The 21,816-nt window shown below is 37.8% G+C and overlaps 2 protein-coding genes and 1 gene segment (V, D, J or C); 1 reads left to right on the top strand and 2 right to left on the bottom strand.

Moving 5' to 3' along the window:
* The window catches only part of LOC121523649, an 820,099-nt gene that overhangs the window by 6,324 nt on the left and 791,959 nt on the right, over positions 1–21,816 (bottom strand).
* LOC121523651 (immunoglobulin kappa light chain-like) overlaps positions 1–21,816 on the top strand; it is an 813,481-nt gene that overhangs the window by 1,462 nt on the left and 790,203 nt on the right. The window contains exon 2 of one of the 2 annotated variants that reach the window (XR_005993056.1): positions 5,606–5,699. The exons of the other annotated variant lie outside the window; for it this stretch is intronic. The gene's annotated coding sequence lies outside the window, so the exon portion shown is untranslated. Of the gene's footprint in view, positions 1–5,605; positions 5,700–21,816 lie in introns of those variants that run through there. 2 annotated transcript variants of the gene reach the window in all.
* LOC121523575 (gastrula zinc finger protein XlCGF57.1-like) lies at positions 12,574–16,817 on the bottom strand. Of its 2 annotated transcripts, none has more exons than XM_041808508.1 (2): positions 16,685–16,817; positions 12,574–14,259 (listed from the first exon to the last, which is right to left on the bottom strand). In XM_041808508.1, the coding sequence occupies exons 1-2, from the start codon at positions 16,707–16,709 to the stop codon at positions 12,761–12,763; spliced, it is 1,524 nt and encodes a 507-aa protein (XP_041664442.1). In that variant the 5' UTR covers positions 16,710–16,817; the 3' UTR covers positions 12,574–12,760. The 2 variants fall into 2 exon arrangements, with proteins under 2 accessions (XP_041664442.1, XP_041664443.1); XM_041808509.1 differs by having other exon boundaries at positions 16,595–16,812.

The following is a 21,816-nucleotide window of genomic DNA, read 5'->3' as shown; positions in this document are numbered from 1 at the left end:
CACAAAACATCAAGACATTTTAAATATGTACTGAAGAAAACAAGGTCACTAAAGTTTAGCACACTGTAATTGTTTTTGAAAAAAGTCAGGAAAAAATCCAAAGAGGGGTTATGAACTCAAACGCCTCTTACAGTGAGAGACCTTTTAGATTTACAATTTTAGAGTAGTTTTAGAGTAGTTTTAGAGTAGTTATGCAGTATTTCTAATTTGAATTATGTATAATTAACTAGTAATTGAGTAATTGAAATGGAATTTTATCAAGTAATATTGTTGGTAATATTAATGTAGTGCTTACCTTGTAAGAATGTATTACTTATCAAGTAATTCATCAAAATATTTTTGCAATTCTCTGGTGATTAGGTAGTGTTTTACAAAGACATTTCTTGGAAATAAGATGTTAATTTTCCATTGCTGCTAGATAACTCACTGGTAATTTCTTTATTTTGGCTCACTGAATCAAAGTGAGCCCTTCCTCAAAAATTTGCAGTCATTTTTATGTAATTGAAAATTAACAGCCTTTTGTTAAGTTACTTCATAATTACACAAATTCACAAGTTACTTAACCTGACACGCCAGATGGATGTGTTTCACACATCCATCTGGGAAAGCTTCAATAGGAAACCTTTGAGAAAAGGCAGAGGATTTGAAAAAAAAACTCGGATTGTGATTGGGTGAACGTTCTGTCTGTTGCATCTCTACGGGACAATCAGAGCAACACAACACGTGACTTGGCAGCTATCGAGCTGCGCATGCACAGCTGCTGAGGAATAACGCGAAACATGGCGACTGTAGACATGTCAGTACTCGTCTGTCATTTTTGAAAATAAAACAACTCACTGCTGCTCTTTGTTCTTCTTTTAACAAAGAAATGTCATCAAGTTCTGATAAAACTGGCGCTTTAGCAGCATCCACGCTAATCTCTTCCTCCATAACTGCACCAGCTCTTGCTGCTGCTTGTTTACGTCACGACTCTGCTGCACCTGAAAGTACCGCCCCTCGTCACTGATTGGTCCTGTCACTTTCTAACCGGGCCCAAACGTTCAGGTGGGAGGTTGCAAGATGGATTCACCAGTGAAAAACAAGGAAACGGGCATATCCATCTGCTTTGCAAGGTTACAAGTTGCTTGGAGGACGGGGTCATTTTGATGAGGTGGGTTGATGTGCAAAATTTATATAAGAAATACTTTTGAATTATGAAGTAAGTTTTTAAGAAATTATGAAGATTGGCATTCACAAATTACCTTAGCATTACTTGATTGTTTTTCAGGAAGGACTCACTTTAATTTACTCTGCCAAAATGAAGAAATGACCTGGGAGTGATCAAGCAACCTCTAAAGAAAACTTTAGTCTTATTTTAAGAATATGCATGGTAAAATACCAAATAATTACATAAGAACTGCAAAATATTGTAAGGAATTATTTGATAATCAATACATTATTACCAAGTGAACACTTACTATCATCATGTTTCTGAATTATGACTTGGTGAAATTCCATGTTAATACTGGGTAATTACCACCTTATTGTTGAGAAATGATAATTATAATTATTCTCTAAAATTCATAGGTAATTAGGGCCCTTTAAGATAAAGTGTCACTAATAGAACTGGTGGTGCAACCATTAATTTTGCAGTATTCTGTAGCCAATCATGTCTTACCCCTAAAGATCAGAGTCTTCAGACAACTTCACAAACTCTGACGTCACCGACCCCGTCAGGAAACCCTGATGCCATCTCAGATGAGGTTGTGAGGTTTGACCTCTCCCTGCTCCATGACCCATGTCCCAAGTTTTACTGAGAAGAAGCACTCTAAAATTTCCCTATGTAGCTCAAAAATAATTATTTGTATGAATATTTTGAAGGAAATACTCGTTTGAATTTATATGTGTTTATTTTTCCATTGGTAACATTTTAATAAGCATACACGTCATGAAATTTTCTATTTCCCCAAAACAGGCAAGGAGCTATGTTTGATCACTTTATTGACCTTGATTTTCACCATAATAATGAAAAAAATATAAGTGACTGGGTGAACATGTCATAGTCTGTCCACTAATAATAATGTAGGGTTTAATTTTGAAATTTCAGATATTTCAGTGAGTGACCTATTAAGGGTTAACTGTTGTTTCTAACTGACTTTTGGAGGATTTATGGTATTTATAATTAAACTGTATGAAGAGACGTTTATTTTTGAATGCATTTATTTGAGTTTCCCATGCTTCCTCTGGACACAGACTGTAGTATTCAGAATCAGATTTTTCATATTTGGCAATCACAAAGTTGATATTGAATTGATTATGACTTTATACATTGATGATATCATACTTCATAATTTCAAACTGTAACATGATTCTGAATTTCAGCAAATTGATTTTCTTCTCTGTTAATTTGAATAGCACTGTGGTTCAGTCTTTAAAGAGATCTTGGTTGAAGATGAATGTGACAAAAAAAAAACTTAAAATGCAGTCAAGAAGGTTCTGATACCTGTAACGTTTAGAGGAAAAAAATGGCTGTTTTACATCAATATTGTCTGCTCACAGGTACTTCAAAGTGCTGTTTTTCTTTTGCTCATTTGGAACAAGTTGGAACAAAAACAACACTCATGGCAAATAAATCAGTCTTTATTGTATTTAAACAATGAAAATCACAACAAGAAAGGATCTTAAACAATGAAACGGTAATAAAGAGTGAAAAACAGAGAGATTGAGAGAACGATGGAGGGTTACAGAGAGCAGACTGGAAGCAAACATTGATGAAACCTGGCAGCAGAGTCCCAGTGAGTCAGATCAGAACTGGGTACACTGGTCTCTCCTCAGAGTCTTTGTGACTGGAGTCTGGCAGCCCTGGGTGGCCTCACAGGTCACAGAGCACATGCTCCTCCACTGGTCTGCAGTGATCCTCAGGGTGCTGCTCCAGCTGTAGCGATTGTCCTTCTCCAGCGCTGCAGGGCTCCTGCTCTCCTCCCCGCTGATGCTGCTGCTGCTGCCATCCACCTTCCAGGCCAGACTCCAGCCTGAGGGGAAGCCCTTGTTGGCGAGGCACATGAGCGTGGCCGTGGTACCCTGCTGCAGCTCCTCAGATGAGGGGGGCAGCACTGTCAGGGTGGGACGCGCATCACCTAGGAGACATCAATCAGCTTAGAGGACAGGGAGCACACAGCAGCCAATCAAACACTTGGACTGCTTTAATGTCTGAAAGTAGATTTTCTTTTTTAGGACTTTCTGTCAGATGTTTTTTCTGCTCCACCAGTCACTCACTCACACACTGTTTCACTTCCCTTTAAGAAGCCTCTCATGCACATCAGCACACTGAGAGGGTTCAACAGAGATCAGACTACACTCAAGGTTAGAATACCCTGATCATTAAAACAATCACATCTGAATCATCTCACATGTGTATAAAACGAAATTGAAAAACAATATCTTTAATATACAACAATAGAAGGTTATTTTGTGATTAAAGAACAATCAAGAAAAAGAGCTGAAGTGTATGAAGTGTTGCACATTGACAAGTTATCTGTAGATAACTTTAGTTAGAGGGCCATATTAGTTTTATTCTCACTGTCAAATGTCTAAAGTGTTCAAATTTATAGGATACAAAATGAAATCCAAAGAAAAAGAATCCAAATTCTTCCTATGGAAATCATTTTGATTTTCATGATTTTGTGACAGAATTTGATTAGTTTTTTTTCATGTGTACATTTTGTAGATATCTGAGTAGACTTGAGGGCCGCTGTAAGAGAGGAGGGGGGGCCACATGTGGACCCTCGGCCACCATTTGCCCACTAGATTGTTGAAAATAGGAAACCAATATTTCACATTTTTGTCCTTGAATGGCGTTGATTTTTCATGCATTGCAGGGCTAACATGAAGAGACAAATGAGCCTCCACCCTAGTATTCACAGTCACGGGTTAATCTTTCTTTGGTCTGTGGAAGGAGTCTGTAGAGGCCAGAGGAACCCATACATCAGGGGTGTCAACTCAATCACAGCAGGGGCCAGACTCTGGATTCAGGACTAACCTGGGGACCTAACAGGGTCACCTTTTTAACCAGAAACTGTCATCCTTGTTTCACCGGCCAAAAAAAATATGACCAAAAAAAAAAAAACTTAGCACTGATGATAAACGATTACGACATTTAAAAAGATAAAAAGATAAGATTAAAGGCTCACAATCTGAGAAAAGTAAATTTATTAGTTCAAAAAGATCAAAACATGAAATTGAAATTGAAAAATAATATTTTTTTAAAAGGCAAATATATCAGAAAGAAAGTCAAAATCATGAGTTTAAAAGGTCAAAATATGAAATAAAATTTGTAATCATGAAATTAAAAGTCAAAATACAATTCAAAATTTTAAATTGTGAGTGTAAAAGGTCAAACTATGGGATTATGAAGTCAGAGTTTGGAGTTGAAAATATGAGGTAAAATACAAAATAATTGGTTAAAAAGGTCAAAACATGACTTAAAATTGGAATTATGAATCCTAAAGCTCAAAATATTATATGAAAAGTCAAAATAATGAGTTGAAATGCTCAAAGTACAAAAGAAAAGTCAGAATCCTAAGTTTGAGTCCTAGTTGTGAGATGCAAAATTGAAAAAGTGAAATTTAAACACGAATTAATTTCTTTTCCCACATTCCTGACTTGTTATCTAAATATTTTTACTCCTTACTTTTTCAGATTTTGTGACTTATCAAGGATATCTTACATCATCAAGGATACGTTCACATTCTTATACCTGAGGAAATCTGCAGACCTCAGACTGATGAGCAAGTTATAACAGAAATATGAGATCATCTTGCGGGCCGGATTAAACTGTTCTGCAGGCGGGATTGGGCCCCTGGGCCTTGAATTTGACACCTGTGCCATACATGCTCAAAGAACATGCAAGCTCCACATAAAACGACCCTGTCTGATGGGGATTTCAACCAGAAACCACTTGCTTATGCAACAGAGCTAACTACTGCATCATCAGCATACAGTGGAACCCCATCTCTCTTTATTTTGGAAAGTCAGAATATAATTTATATTTTGTTCAGATCAGTCGGACCACAACATTTACACTTTAATGTAAAATATCAATGCATATTTGAGTCATTTAAAGTATCCCTACATATTTCATTAGACTTTTTGGCCACATGACATAAGGTTGTGTTGGAAGTCAAGAAGCTATAGTTCTCTAGGGAGGCATTTCTTTTTTCTTTTTTTAGTGGTTATGTAGTCAAAGATTGTGAAATAGTAAACTATAACTCAAAGTGGCTGCTGCTGTTACATTACAACAAATCCCTTCATGTAGTGTGAGCATTTCCATGTAGAGCCACTTTGCATCAGCAGCTCCATGCTCCAGTGCTCTGGGAGAGTTTATAGTCCTGACACTTGAACACTGGATGACTGACAGCTGTCCTTCATCACAACACAGGACACACAAATCCTCCTCCTCATCACAAACATGACTCTGATCTGCATCCTCATCTGGATTCTCCTCTGCTGCTGCTTCACAGGTAAAGTCCAGACAATCAAACTCCTCTCCTCTATCAACATCTGTCCCTCTGAAATGAAAGCCACAAAACCATGATGCTGCTTTGTGTTTTTGTCTCTGTATCCTCAGAGTCCAGAGGACAGGTCACAGTGACTCAGCCTGCAGTAGTGAGCTCTGCTCTGGGAGCCTCCATCACCATCTCATGTAGGACCAGTCAGACTGTGTTACTGTATACGCAGTAAATAATAATAATAATAATAATTATAATAATTATAATAATTATAATAATAAACTTTATTTGCATAGCACCTTTAAAAACAGAGGTTTTGACAATAAGCAGAACCACAGTTAAGACAAAGCATCAAACACAAATAGCAAAACATTATAATAAAGACAAAACCCCCAAAACAGAAGAATCCATGAAAAACTCAGCCAGCAATGAAACTCCAACACCATAAAAAGCTAGAGGGACCCAACTGCAGTCAAGATGGCCGGCATGGGCGTCACTATACATCCAATCCAGGCTGGAAGTCCCAAGCGGAAGTTTCTTCTTCATGTTGGACTCAGCTGCCAGTGTTTGTCAGTCTTTTCCAAGCGTAACCCTTGGTGCTGGATCTCAAATATATCCCCTTCCCCACTGCCTTACCCTGAACCTAACCACTCGGGTTTTAATGCCTAAGCCTAACCTTAGACTATGGGCTTCCGGCTGAGACTTCCGGTATGGATCGGATGTATGTCGGCCATCTTGTCTGCATCAAGGTACTCTTGTAAAAAAAACTAGCAGAACATTCTAAACACGAAAATGGTGTCAATTTAGAAAGACATTATAAAAACACAGATATGTAAGATTCTGTAATAAAAATGAAGACCAAGAATAAAAACCCAGAATAACCTAGACCAATCCAGGCAACACAGGAACCAACTACATAAAAGAAACCTAAGGACCAGAAATGTAAAAGCATTTAAAATATTAGGAAGAGACGGAGGAAGGAATATAAATCAAAATGGTAAGGAGGAGAATAAAAACAGTTAAAATGTGTAGCGGTTTAGAAGTTATCATACGAAAATTAAAATTCTAGACAGTAAAAGATATTAATCATAAATCATAATAATGATAATAGTTTGGTAAAACCGATGTAGCTGCAAAAAGAGGGAGACACAATAAAAGCAATAAAAGAAAAGGGGGCTCTAAAAACCAAGTCGGAGAAGTGGAGATATCACATAAGAATCATTAAGCATAAAATACAAAGCTGAGAAGAGCAGATATAGGGGCTTAAAGGTCAGATTTGGCAGAGAAGTAGACCAAGAGAGAAGAGTGATAAGAGGCGGGAGACAGAAGATGACATCACGTAAAAGCAAGTCTATAAAAATGAGTTTTAAGAAGTGATTTAAAAGATGTCACTGATTCAGCATGCCTTATCTCCTCGGGCGGGTCGTTCCAAAGTCAAGGCGCCCTGACAGAGAAGGCCCTGTCACCTTTAGTCTTAAGCCTTGACCTTGGAACGACCAGGAGGCCCCCGCCCAAGGATCTAAGGCTGTGGCCTGGCTTGTAGGGGGTCAAAAGTTCTGTTAGTTGTCCAGACCACTTCTTTGCCTTATACCAACAAAGATATGTAGAAACCCCTAAATCCCTTGTTTAACAAATTAGCAGCTGAGCATCTGGCTATTTTCAGGTAGAGCAGTGGTTCCCAAAGTAGGGGTTGGGACACACTGAGTGGGGGTCACCAGAGTCCTTCCAAGAATCAAAGAGTAGTTTGGTTTTAAATTGTGTATTTTGCACATTACTGTAGAAATATGCATAAAAATTGGTTAAATTGAAAATAAAAACATGGTAATTTGTTGAGGTTTATGCTGAAATCAAAGCAATGTTTAAATACTACTGCACATGACAGTTCTTGAATGTGCACGACTGTGTTCAGCTATGCCACAACCAATCTTCGGGACATTGGGGGTCCCCAGCCTTTATCACCTCTGTTTTGGGGGTCGCCGGCTGAAAAGTTTGGGAACCCCTGAGGTAGAGGATCAAACTCTGATTTCACTCTGACATCACTGGAGTCCAGACTGAAGATACTTCAGTTTACGACTTTGCATCAGCAGCACCTGCTCCAACAGGCTCTGTCACCATCTCGTATAGAGACAGTCAGGGGCTTCGTTTGGAGGGGGAAATAAATCACAGAATCTTAGTTCTTCATTATTAAGTTTTATATTTATTCTTTCTTGTCATGGAGATTGTGGTTTCTCTCCAGTGACTTTTCAGAAATGAATTCCAGTGAAACTGTTTCCATGTTTGGAGAAGCTGAGTTTTACAGCTTTGTCACCAGTATTGCCCGAAATTTCTATATCTCTAATTGTAAAACTGTCAGTTAGTTTCTGGTTCTCTAGAAATGATCATAGAGGTCTTCAGTTTCAGGATGAGAAAAGTTCTATATGAAAACCTCAATCTCTGGTTGTAAATGCATGTCTGTTTTTGAATTCCCAGTTTCATCTGATCTTCCGCAACTCTTTACATCAGCTTCTGTTTCTATCTTTTGTTTCGGTTTTACAAGTGTTTTTAATGGGGCTGAAGTATGACTACCAACACAATTGTGTCTTCTTAACTGAGTGTGCCATGAGAATCTTTGGTCACAACAACTGCATCTTAAGGGTTTTTCTCCTGTATGAACTCTCATGTGACTAATAAAGTTTGCTTTATCCTTGAAACTTTTATTGCACTCAGAGCAACAAAAGGGTCTCTCTCCTGTATGAGTCATGATGTGTTTATTTAGAGAATATTTTTTACTGAATACTCTACCACACTCAGAACAACTATGCAGCTTCTTTTTTGTACAAACGCACAAATGTTGAGTCAGATTTGCTTTGCATTTGAAAGTTTTACCGCACTCAGAGCAGCTGAAGGGTTTCCCATACATATGAATGCTCTCATGCTGTCTCAGCTGTCCTTTAAAGTTAAATTTTTTACCACATTCAGAGCAACCAAAGGGTTTCTCTCTCGTGTGAACTAATAGATGCTGGGTCACAGATTCCTGGCGATTAAATCTTTTACCACACTCGGGGCAGCTGAAGGGTTTCTCTCCTGTGTGAGTTCTCAAGTGATCTGTCATATGACTTTTACGTCTGTATCTTTTGCCACACTCAGGGCAGCTGAATGGTTTCTCTCCAGTGTGTGTTCTCAAGTGAACCATGAGATTGCCATTACGTTTAAATCCTTTGCCACACTCAGGACAGCTAGTGAGTTTCTCCCCCATGTGAATTCTCATATGTCGTTCCAGATGTGCTTTTAGGCTAAATCTTGCACTACACTCAGAGCAACCCAGTAGTTTCTCTCTAGAATGAATTTTCATGTGTCTAGTAGCATTACATTTCCTTGTGAATATTCGACCACACTCAGAACAGTTGATTGGGTTTTCCCCCATGTGAATTCTACTTTCCCTGTTCCTTTTCCCTCCTGTATGAATAGTCATGTGTCTGGTTAGGTTACTTTTCCTTGTGAATATTTGACCACACTCAGAACAGCTGATGGGGTTTTCCCCCATGTGAATTCTAATTTTCCTGTTCCTTTTCCTTTTCCCTCTTTTATGAATAGTCATGTGTCTGGTTAGGTTACTTTTCCTTGTGAATATTTTATCGCACTCAGAACAGCTGTGATAACTCCCATTGGTCTTTTGTCCCCTATGTTTAAGTCTTTTCACTGAGTTCGTGCACCTTCCATTGATACAGTCTTCAGCCTTTGGTTCAGCAGAGTCTTCAATCGTGACCTCAATTTCTGGAAGCAAGTGTCGCTCTGGGTCATAACTATTATCTAGTTCTGATCCTCCACAGTCCTCTCCATCAGCTCCTAATTCAGTCTGTTCAGTTTTTATTAGATGAAGCTGCAAGGACTGAGGTTTCTCTTCTTCATCTTCAGTCTTAACAGTGACATGAGAAAATGGGAACTTGACATCAGCCTCCTCCTCCTGTCCTTGAAGCTGCTCTCTGTCCCAACTGATCCACAGTTTTTCCTGTTCCCCCTTAATGTGTGGGGGCTTTCTGTCCTCCTGGTCCAGACAAGGGCTCCACTCCTGTTGCTCAAGAGGCTCTTCTTTGCTCAGAGACTGATGTTGGACATCAGTGGGGAGCCCTACAATACAGAGAGTGCCAACAATGAAAGCTGTACGATTATTTGGAAACCAAAATTTTAAGCTCCCCCTTAAAAGCCACATTTTATTCAGTCTATTCTTTACTATGAAGAACTATTATACTCCAAATCATGATTTTGGATTAATGATTCTATGGAAAACCTAATTTAGTAAAAGACCAGTGTCAAAGGCATTTTAATTAAATGCTCTGTGGAGGCCATGAGTTCCAATTTTCTTCTTCTTTTTTTTTTTATCTGAAATTAATAAATTTTTTAACTCTTATCTCAGTCTCTATAGGGCTATACTGGCAGTAGCCCTGCTCAATAGGCCTTCTCATCTGGCTCTACCTGAAGATGAAGGGCTTCTACCTGCATACTTTAAACAAGACCACACAAAGAAATGTGTATTTTTTTTCCTGTAGAGTCATTCACTAAGAAATCAGGGTTTAAATGTCCCTGTTATTACTGTGGCCATGTTTGACTATGAAGTGTCCGTCAGCTTTCTGTTGTCAAACTGTGCGATGTTTGGAAACAGCTGGAAACAGGCTTTTGTAACAACAGAACCTCTGCACATTTGACAGTAAGACATTGTCCATGCACGGCTCAAGCTGCTAATCTTCCCCCTTAAATTCTCTACACAAACAAGTATCTTCATTTTACTTGGATGTATTTTCTACTAAAAACACAAACCTCATACACTTATAATACTTGTGTCTCTGTGATAAGGTATTGTATTACACAAGTATTTAAAAAGGCCTCTGTAATGCACTGGAAAAGCTAAGATATAATTTCTTGTTTACCCTTATGTCAGTGTATTAAGTTAAAATTATCTTGCATACAAAGAAAGAATTCAGATCTGAAATATATTTAGTTGAGAATATTTAAGTTAAAGACAGCTAAAAATAGCATTAATGTGATATTAACATATTGTCTGTGGAGAAAAAAAGAGTTTCTGTCTTTTCTTTAAGAAAAAGGACACTGTCCCTTTAAGAGATGTAAACAGAGAGAAAGACGTGATTCTCGGAGATTCTGTGAAAAAGAGCTGAAGACGTCAGCAGTTGGTACTGAACTGTGGGCAAGTTTATGTTAACAAAAGTAGCAAAAAGTGAATCAAAACGTGTCCTGGAGGATTCATCTTAAGGGTGCAACACCTCAAGATTTCTGTTCAGTCAGTGTAGTGCATTGATGGGCAGAAACTGTAAGTGACTATGAGGAAGAGGCCAATGTTGTCGACTTAATGTTGACTAATCGCCATGAATATACGTGAGTGGAAACGATCCTTTACATGCAGCCAACAAAGTTATAATTATTAGGAGCTGTACTGTTTGTTAAAGGCTCATCTTCCTGATATATTTTTAGTCAACAAATTTCTCGATGAAGCAAAAAAACAAACAAACAAACAAACCTGAAAGATCCTGAAACTCGGACATTTTAAACACATCCAAGAGTCAGAGGAGGAAAAGCAAAATCACCCTAGGATCACTTTCCAGATTTTTTCTGCTCGTATAGTACGCTGGATTATCCAAACCTGCTAACCGTGCTCGACTGTAGTCACGAGCCAAAAACAAAACAAAACAAAACAAAACAAAAAAAAACACTTCCGGTATACCGATCTGGCCTTCAGAATAAAAGTAGAGTTATACGTGTCCACCACCAGGTATGTATGCCAATCAGTGTCGTTGTCCAGCTGTTGCTATTTAACCAGTAGAAAAACATTAACGTCCTGTACGTCAAAGCTCATTCCTGATTCAGGAAGCTAAATTTAGCACTGTTACAACCTACCGAACGCTGGTGACATCCAACAGGCTGCTCAGGACATCTGCAAAACATCTCAGATTATACAGAAGGGACAGATTACCCTTGTTGAAAAGAATATTTTAAGTTTAAGAACAGGGTATAATGTCCACAATTTATTTATAGATTTACCTTGTTTTGCCAAATATTATTGCTATTATTATTGTTGTTGTTGTTATTATTACTGTTGTTGATGTTGTTATTATTATTGTTTTTATTGTTATTATTATTATTTTTTTTTTTATTCTTTTTTAAAGCAGATAGGTCCGTAGTATTTGTTATTTGGTCACCTATCTCTATTTAGTAAATGAATAAGTTAAAATATATCAACACAGTCCTTTTTGTATTGCATTCACTGGCATCATTCAATAACATTTTTAAAAGGTGTCATCTACTGAGGCACTTTCCATAGCCTTAAATGATACACTGATGCAAAATCGCATTATACCATGAGTTCATACATGGTTGATAAAATTAAAGTGTTCCTATTTGGAGTGTTGAAAATATGATCATCCTAAGTTAACACAAAAATCAAAACTACCCATTTCATCAGTGAAAATACATAATTTTCTTGTAAGTACTATTACCTCATAGCTCAGGACTGGCAACAGTGAGGGAGGCGTGCACAGATGAAGCAGTTATAAAGGTTCAAAGATACAATATGTGTTACATTAACATGACTTGGGCCTCCGGGCAGCCAACGTCTTGTTTTATCACCCATCCTTCATCTCCATGTACACTGATACTACTTAGAGTCACACAAAACATCACCATAGCATAATATAATGTTAGACTGGGATCAGGTCATGTAGTATGCAATTATGGGGAATCATGACTGAATGAGTGTGCGACATGTTTGGTTAGATCGTTCATCTTCGCTTGATTTGGCTTTAATACAGGCAGGGCTGGTAATCTGGCATAGAGAGCATTTTCCCAGTGGTCTGATGCACTTTGGGCTGGGTATAAGTGTTATGTTAAAATCTCTTACTTTTTATGTACCTCTACTTGAATAATGACATTATGTACACTACATTCACCTCACTGAAAACAGTAACTACATTTTGTTTAGCAAGCTGAAGCGGATTCAAACATGCACAAGGAGAACATATTTCACACAGAATTACCCAGTTTGATATTTTTCTACCAAACAGATTTATTCAATGAAAATAAAGTATTTTAGACCCAAGAATGTAAGAGGCATATGACAGAACAAGACAGACATTTAAATGTTTTTAACATACTCCTTGTAGATTTTTTCCATTAACACATTTGTGACCCATTTGTATGGAAGATGATTAGGCCACTGAATTTATTTATTAAAGCAATGTTTTCTGTAACTCTGGGGAAAAAACAGAAATTACAGTCAGTCTGATACCCTAGGAATCATCAATAAAGTCTTCAGGTTCAGGTTCAGAATACTCCCCTATGATAACCTCAATCTCTGGTTGTACATGTCCCTCTGTATCAGAGTTCCTACCTCCCTCTGATCCTCTGCAACCCTCTACATCAGCCTTCATTTCTGTTTGCCTTTTTAGCTTTGTTAAATTGTTAAAAGGCTCTGAAACATCACCACCCAAACACTTGTGTTTTCTTAACTGACCATGCCAGGTGAATCTTTGTTCACAAGAACTGCAGCTAAAAGGTTTTTCTCCTGTATGAACTCTCATGTGTGTAATCAAAGTTTCCTTATACTTAAAACTTTTAGTGCACTCAGAGCAACCAAAAGGCCTCTCTTTTGTGTGAACAATCATGTGATTCATCAGATATTCTTTACGTATAAAAGCTTTATCGCACTCAGAGCAACTGAAAGGTTTCTCCGCCATGTGAATTCTCATATGTTGTCTCAGACCTCCTTTAAGGTTGAATTTTTTACCACACTCAGTGCAACTAAAGGGTTTCTCTCTTGTGTGGACTAACATGTGTTGGGTCAAGTTTTCCTTCCGGATAAACTCTTTACCACACTCAGAGCAACTGAAAGGTTTATTTCCTGTGTGAATTCTCAAATGTTCCGTCAGCTTATATTTACGTGGATAGCTCTTGCCACACTCAGGGCAGCTGAAGAGTTTCTCTCCTGTGTGAGTTTTCAAGTGATGTGTCAGAGTACTTTTATATTTATATCTCTTGCCACACACAGAGCAACTGAATGGTTTCTCTTCTGTGTGACTTCTCAAATGGTCCATCAGATGACTTTTATGTCCATATGTTTTGCCACACTCTGGACAGCTGCTGGGTCTGTCCACTTTGTGAATTTCCATATGTTGTACAACATGTGCTTGAACACTAAATCTTTCACCACACTTAGAGAAGTCCAAGTGATTCTCTGTTGTTTGAATTTCCATGTGTCCAGTTTGATTACTTTTCTTACTACTATGACCACAACTATTCACGTTCTTCTCCGTCTTTGGTTTCTGGTCTTTCATTCTTTCCAATGAGTTTAAATCTGACTGATACATCTTTGTGCACTTCACATTGTTACAGTCTTCAGCCTCGGCTTCAGAGAGCTCTTCTACCATGACCTCAATCTCTGGATGTAGACGTTGCTCCGAATCTGAGCTCCTGGCTTGTTCTGATCCTTTACTGTCCTCTCCATCAGCTCCTGTTTCCATCTGTTCCGCTTTTACTTGATGAAGCTGTGAAGACTGAGGTATCTCTTCATCATCCTCACTCTTCACCATAACAGGAGTGAATGAGAACTTAATATCAGCCTCCTCCTGTCCTTGAGGCTGCTCTCCATCCTGACTGATCCACAGTTCCTCCTGTTCTTCTTTAATGTGCGAGGGTTTGGTGTCCTCTTGATCCATGATGTCGCTCCACTCCTGCTGCTCAGGAGGCTCTTCTTTACTCACAGGCAGCTTCTGGATGTCAGCGGGAAGCACTAAAATACAGAAAGCCATAAAGGACGATGTTAGATTATTTTAGTGCATAAGTTTAATTTTGAACTTCCCCTTCAAAATCGTTTTTAAAGAAGTTTGTATTTATACAGTGCATTAAATTATTTAATAATAGGGATGTGATAAAGAGAGGAGAGAGACAGTGGTGTCTCCTGGCATTTATATGTCCCAACCTGCAGACATTTCTCACTTCTCTTTGGTAGATAAATGCTGCATTCCATCTGGTAGGTTTGTAAAAGGCAGGGATTATTGATATATATCACTCAGGTGCAAGGTTTTTAAAAATAATCAGTCATCAAAAAGAAATGGAAATGCCTGCACACTTAGCCTACTCCATGCCACAAAAGTCTTAAAAGACAGCATTCAGATGTTGATCTTCATTAAGTCTGACTGAATCAATCACCACACCAGCAAAAGCAAGAAAAAAAATAATAATCTGAGGTTATTTTGTACGCTATATGATTCATAGCATTATCATGCTAAGATCATGGAAACTAGGGATGCACGATATTATCGGTCTGGTATCGGTATCGGCAGATGTCAAAATGTCTGCCCATATTTACGTCCGATATTTTGCCTGTGTATTTCAGCATACATTGACTGTAAATTTTATCCATATATACTAATGAATAAGTGGAGTTTTAGGCGGAACCAACAGACTTTTGTAAGTTGAGGTATTTTTTTTTATTTATCCTCATTCTTTAAACTTTAAAGTGTTTTTAAGGACTGAAGTTTGTTTCCTTGGTCATCTTCAAACCTTAAATTGTGTCCAAAAGGACTGAAATTTCTTGACCCCAAAACATATCTAAATATCAGTATCAATATCGGATATTGGCAAAAATCTAAAACTAATCAGTCAGTCCGTGCGGTCGACAAACAGAGTGTAATCTACAAAATTTAAATCCAGGCAAGAACATAGTGCAAGAGTATCAATGAAAATAAATGCACTTGAAGGCCCAAAATAAAAACATAAGTCTTAAAAGAGGATATTAAGACACTGCAATACAAATGAACACAGAACAATGGGAGCCCCCTGAAAACAAGATGATCCATCTTAAGTGGCTAGGCCTTCGATAAATAAATTTTGGACAATCTGATATAAAAGCAGTTAAAATAACTACTGGATCAGAATGATTATAATACAGGGTGACATTTATTACAACATAGTTTGAAGACAGTATCACACCACAGGACAATAATGATGTTTTGGAAAAAATCAATGAAAGCAATAAAGAAAATGAATAGTTGGAAATGAGATATTAGAGAAAAACAGATCAAAAGATTGATTTTGCATAGCTGATCTCTCCTTAGGTGGAAGCACCTTTAAGTCGGTTTTGTGGTGACTGTTTTACTTTATTACGTATAAAAGCATCAAGTACTGAGTAAAAAAAAAACAAGCACCAAAAGCCAAATCAACAAGGTCCAAGCTTTGTGCCGTTGACATAAAACTGGCCGGTAGTTCAACTTTGACAGCATATGACAGTCAGTGGCATATAGTAAGACTGATTCCACATTGTATCCCAAAATACCTGTTGCATTTACTTTAGGTTAAGCCACTATAAATTTATAATGATGTCATACTGATAATATTGTGTATCCCTAATACAAGGACTGATTCTGCATGCTTGATTTCCTCAGGTAGGTTGTTCAAAAGCCGATGAACCTTGATGGACTTGAGCCTTAACTTTGGAATGACCAGAAGGGCCCACCTGAGGCCTTGCGAGAGTTCATATGGAGTTAGCAATTAAGAAAAGTGATTTGACATAAAACAAGATGAGCTTTAAAAGTGATCAGTGAAATCTTTTAAAAACAATCCTAAAACTGACAGGGAGCCAGAAGAGGGAGGTTAGAACAGCAGTAATGTGTAGTCGACTCGCTGCGTTCTGAACCAGCTGGAAAGACAGAAGTTGCTTCTTTAACTGTCTACATATTGATATCCATCTGTCTGCATGTGATGTATTTTCTTTTTATTCAGATCCGCAATGTGTCAAAAGTAGATGAACAAGATCACAAACTCACTTCGATCAAGAAAGGAAACTGTATCTGAGGAAATAACCTGCTAACTAGCAGACAGTCTGTTAGCTTAGCTAGCACACTGTCAAAGGCTCTCTTATGAAACAGTGAAGTTAATATTCGGACAGTCCAGACCGAAATACTATGGACAGATGGAGACTTACAAGCACAATCAATATCAGCGATAATTTAATGGGAAATTGGCTTCTGGTTGACTCAGTGCCACAAAGACGTAATCTTTCAATCAAGAAAAAAAAAACATATCCAGACTGGTATCAATAGTCAGAAGCTAGCTGTTGCTAATACCTTGTTATATGGATGTGAACGTTAGCTAGAGGCTCAGCTCCTTGAATCATTTGCAGTCAGCAAGTTTACAGGAGAAGAAAGAAAACAAACCTGGGAGATCCTGAAACCTTGACATTTTACACACATCAAGGAGTCAGAGGAGAACAAGAAAAGTAAACTCTGAACACTTTTTCTAGGATTAATCTGATCATACAGGACGCTGAATCATCCAAACATGCTAACTGTGCTCGGGCGGAAATGGTCTCCACGACCCGGAAACAAAATCACAAGCTCCTTTATACTTATCTGACTTTCAGAATAAAAGTAGTTTTCAACGCCTAACCCTTCACAGTTCTGAGGTAATCTTGTTAACTCCGTCATCAAAAAATCATCCAAAATTCTAAATCAAAAATTTACAAACCGTTACACTGAAGACACAGTTTCTTATAAGGTTTGTCCTAATTGTTAAATAAAGATGTTGCAGCACAGAAAAGAACATGCCGGTAGCATTTATTATTGCAGTATGCAAATTAAGCTTTCTTGAAGCATTTTGAGATTAGAACACCTGGAAAAAGTATCTTGGTTTGATACCATAAGGTAGCTGACAGTGGAAGGTCTTATTTTTTTTAGTTGAACAACCGAGAGCACACAAACCACAGCCTTGAAGTGAATGTTTACAAGTTTTGCTCTTTAGTTGAAACTACAGAGTACAACCGCATAGATACATTTAGATTTTGAGAAAAAATGTCAGCATTACAGCCCATCTCTTTTTACAGAAGAGTATTAGGGCCAATGAAAAAAAAAAATGAGGTGAAATGTTTTTTTGTTTGTTTGTTTTCTTCTTCGCATGAGAGGAAAAAGTCAGAAATCTGACTCTCACAAGTAATTAAAAAAAAAAATCTCAATTTTTTTTTTTCAATGGCCCTAATACCCTTCCGTAGATTTTAATACATCAAAAGCAGAAAAACTAAATGCAACCTACCCAAATTTTAAAAAGGCAACACAATTTGAGACCTCATAGTCTTGCACTCCAGACTCTTAAATACTTTTTTAATGCCTTAATTTTGGATAAATTGATTTATCAACCTTTTTGAAGAGAATCTTGGCCAAGCCAGCGGCACATTACGATTAGGTTACATCACTAAGCAAATCAGCAGCTTTAAGAAAAAAAACTATGTGCATACACTGCTCAAATATTCCCTAATTTTAGAAAAATCAAAATTCAAAATCTCCTAAACTAATGCAACTGTCAAGCTTAAAATTACTTTGTAGTTGAGACCAAGATGACATAGCAAAAACATTAGAAGCTCTCCTACCATAGACAGAGAGAGTTTGAGGAATCTAATACATGATGAATCCACAAGAACAAAGATTACAGCTACTAACAGTTTTTGGAGTCAGTACAGAAGACTATTCATGTAAAATGGCCTTATAAAGAAAGATATACCAATGTTGCATCCTTCTATTGTATGAAGAAGACCAACCAACTATATTTTGCAGTAGATGATGTTATTTGGACATCGCATGCAGGTTGAGACCCGGCATATTTAGATAAGTTTAGCCCATTATATTAAGATTAGTGTCTTTTGTGTTGCGTGTAAAACATACAAGGTGTGTTTAAACAGAGTTTAAGCATTGTTAAAAAATTTCCTTCAGTCCGATTGAACAGAAACTGAACTGATACCTGCAGCTGGAAGTTTCTTCAGAGACACTTCACTAAGGACACACATTTGTTAATCTGTACTGTTTAGTTCACAGGCCTGCATGAACTAAATGCATTTAAAAAATGAACTGCATTATAAACACACAGAATAAAAAGAAAGTCAAACACATATGAAGTGATGTACAAAAGATGATGCAAAAATGCAGAAGCCCCTCTACACAGCTATATCTTTAGCCGACTTTATTAGGTGTCCACAAATGTCCAAAAAATTAAAAACTTCACTTTCAAGATACCAGAAGGAACTTAACCATTACTCTCTGTATGGCTTGTGAAAAAAAACAACACAAGAGTGGCAAGATGTTTTTCATAGAACAGGTCAAAAGTCATAACAGCTCCTCTAGACTCATGGAAGTGGAAAAAAACAAATGCAATCACAATATTTGAAATAAAACAAACAAGTGGGAAAATAATCTTGTTTTTGTCTTTCAATCTTAGAAATATAAAACCACTGACAGACATCATCATGAGTAAAACCAGTCCATGTTTGAGTCACTTAGAGCATTTTCATATAGATCCACTTTGCATCAGCAGATCCTGCTCTTAAAAGCCACATCATTGTCTTATTTAGAACTAGTCAATAAGTTCATTTTGGAGACAATAATGGCAGGCTCTTTACACTCTGGCTGAAATCATTACCATATTTACAACAATTAAGTCAACTGGTTATAGCAGTATTACATTGCAAAACTCTGACCGGAATTTCCTTGTCTCATTTTAGAACCATTAGATGGTGTCCGTACTCAAAGAATCCTCATGAAAGTCTTCAGCTTCAGAAGCGTCTTCTATGATAACCCCAATTTCTGGTTGTAAATTTCAGTCTCTTTAAAAGGAGGTCATGTTTTGGTTTCTTTTCAGCTTTTTGATTTGTTGATAGCTCTGAAGCATGACCAACAACACGCTTGTCTTTTTAACCAGTTACATCATCAGAATCTTTGGTAACAAGAACTGCAGTTGAGGGGCTTTTATCTGTATGAACTCTCATGTGTCTATCCAAACTTTGTCTATTATTATATCTTTCAGAGCACTCAGAACAGCAGAAGGGTCTCTCTCCTGTGTGTGTTCTTACATGTGTTTTCCAATTATGTTTCTGGATAAATCCTTTACCACACTCAGAGCAGTTGAAGCATTTCCCTTTTTGGTGACGTAACATGTGGGCAGTTAGACCTGCTTGACTAGTGAACCCTTTGCCGCACTCAGAACAGCAAAAGGGTCTCTCTCCCGTGTGCTTGTGCATATGCACTACTAGTTTGCTATTTAAACTAAATCCTTTACCACACTCAGAGCAGCTGAAAGGTTTCACTTCTTTGTGAACTAACATGTGTATGGTCAGCGCATCTTTACGTGTAAACCTTCTACCACACTCGGTACAAACAAAGGGTTTTTCTCCTTTATGAGTGTGCATATGTGCAATAAGATTATTTTTACGATCAAAAGTCTTACTGCACTCAGAGCAGTGCAATCGTTTCGCCTCTGTGTGAACTCTCGAAACGTGTGTTGTCAGATATGATTTACATTGGAATTTTTTTCCACACTCAGAACAACTGAAATTTCTTTCTCCAGAGTGAAAAAACATATGTTGAGTTAACGCATATCTGCGGGTAAACTTTTTACCACACACAGAGCAGCTGAGGCGTTTATCTGTTGTGTGAACTCCCATGTGATATTTTAGATCTTGTTTACATCTGAATCTTTTGCTGCAATCTGGACAGCTAAAGGGTTTCTCTTTAGTGTGTATCATCATGTGTTTTTTCAGATAACCGCTATCTCTAAATCTTTTGCCACATTCAGAGCAGCTGAAGGGATTTTCCCCTGTGTGAGATCTCAAATGAGTCTTGAGAAGACTTGCATAATTATAACTTTTGTCACACTCAGTGCAGCTGAAGGGTTTCTCTCCTGTATGATTTGTCAAATGCTCTTTTAGACCTCGTTTATGTTTGTACTTTTTGCCACAGTCAGGACAGCTAAAGGGTTTCTCTTCTGTATGAGTTCTTAGGTGTGAATCCAGATTAGATTTACGACTACATCTTTTGCCACATTCAGGACAGCTGAAGGGATTTTCCCCTGTGTGAGATCTCAAATGAATCTTGAGAAGACTTGCATAATTAAAACATTTGTCACACTCAGTGCAGCTGAAGGGTTTCTCCCCTGTATGATTTGTCAAATGCTCTTTTAGACCTCGTTTATGTTTGTACTTTTTGCCACAGTCTGGACAGCTAAAGGATTTCTCTTCTGTTTGAATTCTTAGGCGTGAATCCAGATTAGATTTACAACTACATCTTTTGCCACATTTAGGACAGCTGAAGGATTTTTCTGTTGTGTGAGTTCTTAAGTGTTCTGTCAAATGGCCATAATTTTTAAATCTTTTGCCACACTTAGAGCAGCTGAAGGGTTCCTCCACCATGTGAATGTTTTTTTCTAGAAGTGCTTTGAGCTTCAGACTTCCACTAAACTTGGAGCAGACAAGGGCTTTCTCCCTTACATCTGAGCTTTTGGCTTGTCCTGATCCTCCACAGTCCTCTCCATCAGCTCCTGTTTCCATTTGATCAGCTATTATTTGATGGAGCTGCAAGGACTGAGGTTTCTCATCATCTTCTGTCTTCATGGGAACAGGACTGAAAGTAAACCCAATGTTAGCACCCTCTTTTCCTTGAGGCTGCTCTCTATCCTGACTGATCCACAGTTCCTCCTGTCCCTCTTTAAGTCGTGGGGGCTTGGTGTCCTTATCCAGAGTGGCACTCCAGTCCTGCTGACCATGAGGCTTTTGGACATCAGTTGGAAGCACTAAAATACAGAAAGAGCAATCAGTGGAAGCGGTGAGATTATTTTCAAATCAAACTTTCATTCAGGCCCTCATAAAAGTCATGTTAAAATTTAAGACAAGTTTCAACAGACACTTATTCTGAACTATCAATATTTCTAATATTGAAGAGTAAAATATTAATAGGTCTATACATTTCCAACTTATTGAAAAACATGCATTTTCACTGAGCACTCACATGGGTGACCACTGTCCATAGATTCCCAAATATCCAAACTATTTGTCCATGTGTCCAAAGTAATGCATTGCTTTTGTTCGGCAGAAATCTGACATGAAGTACCTGTAGCAAAGGGGGAGAGGCAAATTTCATCAGTGTTTCATCATCATGTAGTTTGGACAATGTGTTAGGAGTCATATCTGAATAAAAACAAACCCAAAACTACATGACACAAGTAAGCCAAACCTTAACTGCTTAAAAAACATGGGAGACAGACGAGTATGTTTCCTGGCTGGAACAAAGGTAAAGTTGTGTTTATGTTTGTGTGTGCTAAAACTACATATGATCCAGCAGGTGAAGCTTCCTGTTCTTGTTTGATATTTATGGTTTTGGGTCTGTGAGGCTATGATGCCATCGGGGCATTAAAACAATCAAGTTAACACCACACACACGAGGACTATTCAGAAAAATAGTTGTTTGCTACAAGGCTCTATTTGGGATACGTCCCCACAATCGTTAGGTGAGGCAAATCTGGCCTAAAATCT

Source organism: Cheilinus undulatus, linkage group 16 (genome assembly GCF_018320785.1).
Source record: "Cheilinus undulatus linkage group 16, ASM1832078v1, whole genome shotgun sequence".
In the NCBI taxonomy this organism is placed as follows: domain Eukaryota; kingdom Metazoa; phylum Chordata; class Actinopteri; order Labriformes; family Labridae; genus Cheilinus; species Cheilinus undulatus.
The sequence above is the reverse complement of the archived record's forward strand: the minus strand, read 5'-3'. Positions and strand labels throughout refer to the sequence as shown.